Raw genomic sequence first — 12,032 nt, 5'->3', positions numbered from 1 at the left:
AGTTTCCCAAGAAGTGTTAGTTTCTCAGTCATGTCCAACTCTTTGCAACCCCATGGACTCTACAGGCTCCTCTGTCATGGAATTCTCCAGGCAAGAACACTGGAATGGGTTGCCATGCCCTTCTCCAGGGGATCATCCTGACCCCAGGATCAAACCCGGGTCTCCCGCACTGCAGGCAGATTCTTTACCCTCTGAGCCAATAGGGAAGCCCAGTTTCCCAAGAAAGAAGGGCCTAAAACCCAAGTCTGAGACTACAACTGATCCAAATCAAACTCATTTACAGTTCAGTTCAATCGCTGAGTCGTGTCTGACTCTGCCACCCCACGGACTGCGTGCGGCACACCAGGCTCCCCTATCCATCACCAACTCCTGTAGCTTGCACAAACTCATGGTGATGCCATCCAACCAACTCATCCTCTGTCATCTGCTTCTACTGCTGCTTTCAATCTTTCCCAGCATCATGGTCTTTTACAATGAGTCAGTTCTTCACATCAGGTGGCCAAAGTACTGGAGTTTCAGCTTCAGCATCAGTTCCTCCGTTGAATATTCGGGACTGATTTCCTTTAGGATAAACGAGTTTCATCTCCTTGAAGTCCAAGGGACTCTTCTCAAGAGTCTTCTCCAATACCACAATTTAAAAGCATCATTCTTTAGTGCTCAGCTTTCTTTATGGTCCAATTCTCACATCCATACTAGACTACTAGAAAAACCATAGCTTTAACTATATGGACCTTTGTCAGTAAAGTAATGTCTCTGCTTTTGAATATGCTGTCTAGGTTTGTCATCATTTTTCTTAAAAGGAGCAACTGTCTTTTAATTTCATGGCTGCAGTCACTATCTGCAGTGAGTTTGGAGTCCAAAAAAATAAAAATAAAGACTGTTACAGTTTCCTTTGTTTCCCCATCTATTTGCCATGAAGTGATGGGACCAGATGCCATGATCTTAGTTTTCTGAATGCTGAGTTTTAATAAAGCCAGCTTATTCACTCTCCTCTTTCACTTTAATCAAGACGCTCTTTAGTTCCTCTTCACTTTCTGCCATAAGGGTGGTGTCATCTGCATATCTGAGGTTACTGATATTTCTCCTGGCAATCCTGTTTCTAGCTTGTGCTTCATCCAGTCTGGCAGTTTACATGATGTACTCTGCTTAGAGTTAAATAAGCAAGGTGACAATATACAGCCTTGATGTATTCCTTTCTCAACTTGGAACCTGTCAGTTGTTCCATGTCCAGTTCTAACTGCTGCTTTTTGACCTGTATATGGGTTTCACAGGAGGCAGGCCAGGTGGTCTTATATTCTCATCTCTAAGAATTTTCCTCTGTTTGTTATGATCTACACAGTCAAAGGCTTCAGCATAGTCAATGAAGCAGATGATTTTCTGAATTCTCTTGCTTTTTCTATGATCCAACAGATGGTAGCAATTTGATCTCTGGTTCCTTTGCCTTTTCTAAATCCAGTTTGAACATCTGGAAGTTCTCAGTTCACATAGTGTTGAAGCCTACCTTGGAGAATTTTGAGCATTACTTTGCTAGCGTGTGAGATGAGTGCAATTGTGTGGTAATTTCAACGTTCTTTGTCATTGCCTTTCTTTGGGTTGGGCTTCCCTAGTTGCTCAGCTGGTAAAGAATCCGCCTGCAATGTGGGAGACCTGGGTTTGATCCTGGATTGGGAAGAAGAAGGGAAAGGCTACCTACTCCAGTATTCTGGCCTGGAGAATTCCATGGACTATATAGTCAATGGGGTTGCAAAGAGTCAGACAAGACTGACTGAGTAACTTGCACTTTCTCTTCTTTGGAACTGCAATGAAAACTAACCTTTTCCAGTCCCGTGGCCACTGCTGAGTTTTCCTAATTTGCTGGCATATTGAGTACAGCACTTTCACAGCATCATCTTTTAGGATTTCATATAGCTCAGCTGAAATTCCATTACCTCCACTAGCTTTGTTCATAGTGATGCTTCCTAAGGACAACCTGAATTCACAGTTCAGGATGCCTGGCTCTAGGTGAGTGATCACAAAATCGTGCTTAGCTGAGTGATTAAGATCTTTTTTGTATAGTTCTTGCCACCTCTTCTTAATATCATCCGCTTCTGTTAGGTCCATACCATTTCTGTCCTTTAGTGTGCCCGTCTCTGCATGATATGTTCCCTTGGTATCAATTTTTTGAAGAGATCTCTAGTCTTGCCCATTTTATTGTTTTCCTCTATTTGCATTGGTCACTTACTTAGGAAGGCTTTCTTATCTCTCCTTGCTATTCTTTGGAAATTCTGCGTTCAGATGGATGTATCTTTCCTCTTCTCCATTGCCTTTTGCTTTTATTCTTTTCTCAACTATTTGTAAGGTCTCCTCAGAAAACCATTTTACCTTTTTGCATTTCTTCTTCCTGGGGATGGTTTTGATCACTACCTCCTGTACAGTGTTACATAGTTCTTCAAGCACTCAATCTATGAGATCTAATCCCTTGACTCTATTTGTCATTTCCACTGTGTAACAGTGTAAATTCATTTTAGGAGTTGTTAAAGAAACAAAGGGGCAGTACCAGTGATTTATTCTGAAGCTGCTTCTTTTCACTCATGGATTATCATAAGCAATGTCCTAATCTGGTAAAATTTCAAGTTAGTCAATTTCAGTCCTTTCCTTAACCATCAACTTCTGGAAAAAACAACCTATACCCAAGAGGAACATATTCTTACTTGAGAATACATTTCCTATTTGTGACCTGGAAGTATTTGAGGCTGGATACAAATACGTTCCTCAAAACTAATCAGTTTTCTTCATATATCTTTTTTTTTTTTTTTTAAGAGAGAGAACCCCAATATTTTAAAGGGAACAGGTTTTAGGGACATTACAAACTGCTGTTCAAACTACCATTGTCTTTGGAGAAGAAAATACCAAACATGCAACAAGAACAAGAAAATAGTTCTAAATTTAAAAATTGGTCAATATCTTCATTTCTGGGAATCTAGCCTACAGAAATAACCTTAAATTCATAAAATGCAGCAACAGTATCAATGTTATTTATAACAATAAAAGGAAGAAAAGTTGTTTTTTTTTTAATTTGAGCAATAAGAGACTGAAGAGCACAGAAATAAATCCATGTATATATGCTCAATTAATTTGACTAAGGACCCAAGAATAGTTTCTTCAATAAATGGTGCTTAAGAAACTGAACAGCCATACTGCAAAAGGATGAAACTGAACCACTATCTTACACCACACACAAAGTCAACTCATAGGCTAAATGAATTCTATACACCATGACCAAATGGGATTTTTCCCAATAGGAATACAAAGATTGGATTAACATCTAAAAATCAGTCAATGTAATCTATCACATTAACAGAAAAACCCACATGATCATTTCAATAGATTCACAAAAGTATTTGACAAAATCCCACACTAGGTCATGATTTAAGGGGGTAGGGCACAGAAAACTCAAAACACTAGGAACAGAACTTTATCCAGCAGATAAAAGAGCATCGTATAAGAATCCAACAGCTAACATTATTATGCTTAGTAATTAAACGCTTGATGTCTTTTCCCTAAGGAAAAGAACAAGATAGAGATGTCTACCATCAGCACTTCAATGCAACACTATACTAAACGCTCTAGGCTATACCATCAGGCCAGGGGAAAAAAGAGGCATCGCAGACTGGAAAGGAAGATGGTAAAATGAAGCTGTACGTAGAAAATCTCAAAGAAGCCACACAAAGAACTATGAAAACTAATAAAAGAGCTCAGCAAAGCGTCAGGATACAACAACAATATATAAAAAATCAACTGTAATACTATAGCCAGAAATGAAAATTAATCCTATTCACATTTATGCATTTGCAATATTTTGATGTTATAAATAACTTAGTGATGAACACCTAAGAATACACATAGCATTTTCTGTATTTTAAGATTTCTAATTTGACAGATTCCTTTCACTTATTTTCACAATGACAGGTAACCACATATAAAGTGATGGATTTAGAAAACAATTGTGTTCTGTCTGTGCATCCGTGTGTGTTCAGTCATGTTCAACTCTTTGCAACCACCAGGCTCCTCTGTCCATGGAGTTTTCCAGGCAAGAATACTGGAGTGGGTTGCCATTTCCTTCTCCAATTATACACTGAAGTGTGACCAATAAAAGGCAACTCTGGGTTCTACTGGTTAATAGTTTGTCCAAATTTAAGAGCAGTGAAGGTCACTCACCTGCACAGCATGAGACAAATCTGACACCAGACACTGACGGAGCCTCTCATCATTCCCAATTCCTTGAAGAACAAAGTCAGGGACATAAGAAGAGCAATAGCCACCCAGCAAGGATCTCCCAAAGTTGGCAATGTTGGGCTGAACAGCACTCACTTCAATTAACTTCGATCTGGGAGAAAAGTTCCAAAAGAAGGCATATCTATTCAGTAATGAATATATTTTACAAACATACAAAAAAATTTGGACTCTACTAATCCACATTTCCAGTACCATCATTCTCTATAAAATATACTGAAAGTAAAATCATCCTTAAATAAAAACTGGCCTAAAAACAAACAAAAAAAACCACACTGGCTTAAGGGCTCAATGAGAACACAAAACACTCCTTCGTATCCAAAAAGGGTTTGATGGACAACTGTAATGAGATGAACATGAATCTTTCACAACAGACTTTAGGAAGGCTATCCCTTGTGTATATGTAACACACCCTTAATACAATCAAATTACAGAAACCATCACCTAAGACCAAGTATAAATAATTTACAAACCCAAAGCTTGGTGTGTAACATTTCTCAGGTATGAATCTCTTCCTTGTATTCTTGACCGAGAGTATATGTTCTGTGCTTTCCTCTTATCTGCAAACTGATTTCTAACAGCTATTTCCTACCTTCTCTCAGTGATCACCTCTCCCTAGTTGCCAGGCTCAGCACAGGTTCTCTCTGAGGAGCATAATTCTATCCTAAATGGCTTGAAAACTCCTAGACAGTAGCGAATCTCCCATACACAAACATAACTTTTCTCTAATATCTTCACAAAGCGTTTCCACAGTACCTATGAGTCTTAGCCTTTAATTCTTCTTGTAAGAGCACATCATAATCAAAGAAAATTTGTCCAGAACAATGATCTCTTCTTTTATATTAGCTACAACCAACTTTCAGATACCAGTTAAACAAAAGAATTGTACATATTTTTAAAAGTTCTATGAAAGGTTAAAACTGCATACTCACCCAGGAAAAGGTATCTCATCTTCTTCTGCCCAATCCTCCTGCTCTCCTCCATAATAACTGTTTCCTTGTCTGGCTACATCTTGACCTGTATCTTCACTTTCACTGTCCCCAAGGGCACTATCTGAACTTTCATTTCTTGGAATGTCCCATTCAGCTCCCACAGCAATTTTTTTCTCTGAACTCTCTTTATCCCCATGGGGGACAAGAATGGAGAGTGTATCTCTTTGGTCTTGTTGAGGAAAACAGGTTTTACATGAATCTTGGTGAACTGTTGCTACACATTTGCAAAATTCATTGTTTGGTTTGCTATTTTTTGTACACAACCTTTTTGAAAACTCTAACATACAGCAGTGTTGTTTACTGTCTGTACTTGTTTTAAGTGGAATATCATCAATAGTCCTGGTTTCAATTGAATCATCATTAAAATATTCATCAAATAAACTCATGCTTTCTAGGTCTGAATGATTCCAGCAAGGGAGTTCACAGGGTTCTCCAGATACTATGTTCGGTATAGCAGACTCTTCAGATTTAGTTGTTTGTTTAGCTTCTTGATGCTGATCAACAGCCCCTCTTTCTTCTTTCGGTGATTTGGTGTGATGCCTGGTAATCTGATCCACTACTGCCTGACTCCGGAGTTCAGTATCTGAGTCAGGTGACATAGAATCCCCAATCAAGAAAGTAACCTTTGTCTGGGTTGCCTCACAAGAAAATGCAGCTGTCACAAGCTTATCTGGAGGTTTTTTTTCCACAACCATTCCTGCAGATCTCAACACTTTACCTGTGTGAGAACCTGAATCTAGCAACTCCTCATTCTGCCACGTTTCCTCTGCTGGGTCTAAGCCTGACTTTGACAATGCACATCTGTCTACTGGAGCAGATCCTGTGCAAACAACTGTTTCTAACTTGGTATCAAGGCAAGTTCTTGACTTATCTCTGTACTGTTTAACATCGGGAGCATTTTCTTCTTGGCAGTCCGGAGAAATCATCTGGCACTCATTTGAAATTCCAAGCAGCTCCTTAGAGCTGTTCTGAATATCTTCTCTCTCTTGTCGTGAAACATTCTCCATATTTTGCCCAAGGAGTGGACGACTGCAATATTTACAGTTACAATTAGGAGTCCTTGTCTCTTCCGACTCTTTAAAGAGCAAACTGCTTTTGTTTCTATGCATTGTGATCAGCACATATTCAGATTCTTCTATTTCTCCTTTCTCCAAAGTGGTAGTAATTACTGTGCCTGGCATAACAATGGCTTCATCTTCTCCATTTTCTAAAAGATGGGTTTCTTGAAGTTCAGAGCATCTTATGAAATAAGTAAGAAAATAAAGCAGCCTCTGAACCATGTCTTGTCGTTTGCCAACTACCACAGTCCTTGCTAACCGTACAGGGGAGCCAATAGCGCCATATAAGTCTCCTGAAATAGAAAAATCAGTTAATGGACATATCTCCTACTTATACAGCTAAGCACCCTATTTTCAATTAACAGAAACCTACTCTTATTATATGAGGGGTAGGTCAGGTTTTACTTTTGGCTCCTTCAGAGGTGAGTGATTATTCAGGAGTAGGATGAGATGAATGATCTTAACCAAAAAGAAAGGTGAATGGAGGGGCTTTCTACCTTCCTCCTGAAGCAGCTGCTGTGGTGCTGAAACCACAAGCAAACAGTCAGTTGTGAAAGTCACATTTACCAAGAACATGTTCCATGCCAGTCCCCTTGCAGAGTATAGCATCTGAGTGGACAAGTACTGACTAAAGTACTTATGTGCAAAAGCACATCTGCTGAGGACCAAGGAGAGGAAGACAATAGAAGTGAAAATGAGCAGAGCTGAAGTAGTCACATCACATACTTAACTTTCCTTGATTGAAATTATATTCCTGAACCTCAACTGTTGCCGTCCTACTCAGGACCTCACATTAACTTCCATGTTTTTAAAAGTCCATTTTCCTTTCCATTCCATTCCCCAGAGAGCTGGATACTCACGACAGACCCAAAGGGCAACATGTTCAGCTTTATGATTCATTTTCACCTCTGTATCGATACTATACATGAACAGCTATTACATTTAAAAAGGGGGGCTCCTAAGTCACTTCAGTCGTGTCCGACTCTGTGTGACCCCATAGATGGCAGCCCACGAGGCTCCCCCATCCCTGGGATTCTCAAGGCAAGAACACTGGAGTGGGTTGCCATTTCCTTCTCCAGTGCATGAAAGTGAAAAGTGAAAGTGAAGTTGCTCAGTCGTGTCCAACTCTTAGTGACCCCATGGACTGTAGCCCACCAAGCTCCTCCATCCATGGGATTTTCCAGGCAAGAGTACTGGAGTGGGGTGTCATTGCCTTCTCCGAAAAAGGGGGGAGTGGAATTTAATTCAACTTTTGAAAAACCTCTATTTTTACTTTACAAGAATCTCATACTTTTTAAAGGAACGAACATAAACAGGTCTCAAATAATATATAGACTGTATTAACATGATACATTTTCTCCTCTAGCTAAGACACTGGCTCTAGCACCACGATGCCACTGTTCAAACTACTCCCAAGGTTTCCACTAACAAGCAAATAAATTGAAACTGCTTTGGCTTGGTGAGTCTTTCATGACTGGTTCCACTTTACTTTTCCAAGTTGATCTTCTGATAATTACCTTTTCTCATCTTTATTCATCCAAAGTCCAAGTTAAAGTGGACTACTTCAACTGGACCCCTGAATGTCCTCAGCACTTTAACACCTAGACCCCTTTACTCATGCTACGTACTTTCACGTCCCTCTGTATCTCTGTCAGCCCAAAGCATCTTCCCTGGGACAAAAGTTAGCTTCTGTAACTGAACTCCCACTAAACTTTTAACTTCTTATAGCTCCTATCTGAATTATCCTCATTGTCCATATATATTTTACCTACAGTATAAGACTGTCATTTCTTAAAGACAGTCATCTTTATATCCTCCAATGCTCTTTGTACAGAGCCTTAGATATATTGTGCATTCAATAAATGACTGTGAAACTGAAAACAGATTTGAAATGTTCAAATTAAAAAAAAAACTACTGAATTACTTGATTTGGAAAAACATATATTAAATATTCATACAATGAAATACTAGTTAGCATTTAAAAAGAATGAATTAGTAATACATATAATATAGGTGAATCTCAAAATAATTATGTTGAATGAAAGAATTCAGACCGAAGAAAAACACTTAGTGTTTGATTCCATCTATATAAATTCTAGAAAATGCAAACTAATCTACAGTGATTGGTAGAAAGCAGACGAATGGCTGCCTGAGTATAAAGGAAAGTGAACAGGCAGAGTAGGGAGGAAGTGATTACAAGGGGCATGAGGAAAATCTGTAATGATGAATATGTTCACCATAATGATTTTGGTGATGGTTTCATATATATTTTGACATATATATCAAAACTTACAAAACTGTATACTTTATACATGTGTTTGTTGTGTGCCAATTATTCCTTAATTATGTAGAAGAAAGGAAAGGGAGGGAGGGAGGAAACAGAGTGGGAATGAGAGAGGGAGGTTGATTGGTTATATGATTAATAAGCCACATGACAATCTGCCTGGCAAGCTCACGCACCCTAACAACTAAGAGAAGTTAAAGTTTCTACCAGGTCACCAAAATGTTCTCCACTAGTTCTTCTTCCATCACCAAATAGCACCAGAGTAACAGCAAGGATAACAGCAACTACATATATTTATCGGTCACTGTCCTAAATACTATACTCATATTATTTCATTTCCTTTTCACATTATAAAGTATGTACTATTTATATTTATTTTATATATCTTTGGCCACTCCATGCATCTTGTGGGATCTCAGTTCCCCAACTAGGGACTGAACCCAGGCAGAGGCAGTGAAAGCACCGAATGTTAACCACCAAACCACCAGGGAATTCCCTGTACTATTTATTATCCCTACTTTATAAACAGGGAAACTGTGGTTCAAACATGGTATGCCTGACTCCCCAGCCTATGCTTAAATTTAAGCTCCAGGCTACACTGCCTTCCTAACGACTGTCAACTCATCAGTTAAACCCTCTCTCCTGTTACCCATTTATTTAGTGGGGTGCGCAACACTAACAGCAACATTTTCAAAATTTACTCAACAAAAGAAACAAACATAGTTCAATGGAAAACTCCATGACTGCTTCTCAGTTAACCAGATTTATTCTAGAGATCACAGGTAACTTTGTTCATTCATTCTTTCTAGGCAAAGTACTAAATACAAAAAATCCAGAAGACTCCAAAGTTAGTAGTAAATTCTGCTCCTTTTGTTGCAGTTGCAAGTCTCTATCCATAAGGAATATTACACATAAGATTGGGATAAGACAATTTAGCAGTCATGTAACAACAAGGAAGAAGTGCTTTAGAAAGGAAAGGGAAAAGAGAGCACTTAATTTTTCTCTATTTATTTTTGCTATGAAATAACTCCAGATAGTTACACAAAAGTCTAAGTATAATGCATTAGGTAAGGGTTTTCAGAATACATACCCAGTTGTGCCCAAAGTGGATTATATGGATGAGTCTTTGCCAACATGTCCACACTCTGAGAGGAATGTTTTTCTAAAAATATTTTTATAGGTGGTTGTCCATTTGGCATGACTGTTGGAACCCAGGCAAGATGATTGGTCAAAACTGCAGTAATAAGTGCTGGCAAGAATCTGAAAACAAAATGCATCCTATCAGATTCTAACCTGCTTTCATAAAACCTCAAGCAAAAAGCAGTGACAGAATAAAGCAGAGAGGGTATATGGCCAATCGTCATAAAAAAAAAAAGAAAGAATAGAGGAAAGGATAGGTATATCACCAAGATGAAAACAAAAGTTAATAAATTTTTGTTGTACTAGTTAAAAGAAAACTCCTTAAAATAAAGATAGCATTCATAAGGAGCTATTTTGACTCATAATTAAAAAACAAAAATGCCATTTTATTTGAAAAACTATGGATTCTTTTCAGTGTTTATGAATCAATCAATAGGTCTATACATTTCCCAATTACTGAAAAGGAAAATGAAAGAAAGTATTAACAAAACTTTGTTTAGAGAATATAAACATTTAAATTACTCATCTAGAGTCTAAGAATTTGATGAATGATTAGAAGAAAGCAATATGATAAAGTACCATACTGAAAACATTATTATTGGAATTCTGGCACTTATCTATATATTTTTTAAGTTGTTTTCTAGAGAATGAAACTGCATATATAGATATAATTATGAAAAATGAGAAGCCTCACACAGTTCCGTAAGATGTCAGGAGTTTTAATACACAAATACATTTTTACTGTTTCTCAACATCAGGTTCTTTGGCCTTCTTCTATATCTTTTGATTATATTAATTACCTTTTATAATTCTGTCTTGATCATTAATAATATGAAAACTTCCAAAGGCAATGATTAACTCTTTCATTTTTGTAACTGAACTTGATCACAATCTAGATATTCACTTATTATAAATAACAGCTAAGACAGTTAAGATAGCCTAGATGGATGGATAGATGGAAGAAAGGGAGGATGGGAGAGAGCGAGGGCCATACTGATTTTTTGAAGCATTTTCCATTAGAAAAGTGAACTCCTTCATGAAACGATGGCAAAGCTGGTTCTTTTCTGGAGTCCCCGACATCATTGTAAGCCAGACAGGCTCTCCAATTCGTGGCATTGTATAAAGGTTACAAATTGTTGTTCTAAAAAAGAGGAAAACACATTATAACACTCAGTTCCCAGAATTACATACTCTTAATGTTGCTGGCTCCCACCTAGGTTATTAAAAGCTTTGGAAAAGAGGTAATGAATCAAGTCCTTCCTTCTTTGTCCTCAGCATACTACCAAGGGAAAGGGGGAATATAAACTCAAAATGTTTTGGTCCTAGAACCAGATCTGTCCTCAAAGACTGTGTGCCTTTGGATAAATTACTGCCCTACTTTAAGCATCAGTTCCCCTTACCTGTAAAATGAAAGGAAAGGACCAGATAATTTCTAGACCCTTTCCAGTTGTACATTTCTAAGGTATAAGCTATACTTACATATATATAACAAATTATTTAATCAACAACATAGAAAATTATTTTAAATGGCGTAACAGCGTGCCAATATTACCCATTCAGAACAATAGTTTATCAGCATCATTTTGTTGCCTGTGCTCAGACTCTTCCACTGGGATGACCTGGAGGGATGGTACGGGGAGGGAGGTGGGTGGCGGGGGCGGGGGGGGTGGTGGGGATCAGGATGGGGAACACGTGTATGCCCGTGGTGGATTCATGTTGATGTGTGGCAGAACCAATACAAAATTGTAAAGTAATTAGCCTCCAATTAAATAAATTTAAATTAAAAAAAAAAAAAGAATACCTTTAAGATGGCAGTTCTTTGTTTTTTTTTTTTTTTAACATTAATATCTGTTTGGTAAAGTGCTATACAGTCACCAGGATAAGCAACTCCCACAAAGTTGGGGCTTAAGAAACTAGTCAGTCTCGCAGAAGCCACAGAATGGTATCTGACTTTCTACTCTCTCAAACGGTCCTAACAGAACTTTTAGCACTAATGCATATGTTCTATTATCTGTGCCATCCAACATGGTAGCCACTAGCCAGTCATATGTGATTACGAGATAACTAAAATATGGTCAATGTAACTGTGTAATTGGATTTTAAATTTTATTTTGTTGTAATTAATTTAAATAGCCACAGGTGGCTAATGGTTATTAACTTATTAGTAAGGCTCTAGAAGGTTCTCTTGAGATTTCCACAAATCTCCGATACCTACCTCAATATAATTTAAAATAACTAGAATTCTGGTGGCTTCCCTGGTGGCTCAGAGGTTAAAGTGTCTGCCTG

General features: G+C 38.0%; 1 protein-coding gene across 2 annotated transcripts in view; it reads right to left on the bottom strand.

The window, feature by feature from the left end:
• The window catches only part of FNIP1 (folliculin interacting protein 1), a 121,487-nt gene that overhangs the window by 11,167 nt on the left and 98,288 nt on the right, over window positions 1-12,032 (bottom strand). For both annotated transcript variants that reach the window (XM_005888378.3, XM_005888379.3), the window contains 4 exons: window positions 10,741-10,887; window positions 9,697-9,866; window positions 5,205-6,615; window positions 4,198-4,366 (listed from right to left, as the gene is read on the bottom strand). In XM_005888378.3, the coding sequence (XP_005888440.2) occupies window positions 4,198-4,366; window positions 5,205-6,615; window positions 9,697-9,866; window positions 10,741-10,887 (1,897 nt within the window). The remainder of the gene's footprint in view (window positions 1-4,197; window positions 4,367-5,204; window positions 6,616-9,696; window positions 9,867-10,740; window positions 10,888-12,032) is intronic.

Source organism: Bos mutus, chromosome 7 (genome assembly GCF_027580195.1).
Source record: "Bos mutus isolate GX-2022 chromosome 7, NWIPB_WYAK_1.1, whole genome shotgun sequence".
In the NCBI taxonomy this organism is placed as follows: Eukaryota; Metazoa; Chordata; class Mammalia; order Artiodactyla; family Bovidae; genus Bos; species Bos mutus.
This window is presented reverse-complemented; position numbering and strand designations above follow the sequence as displayed.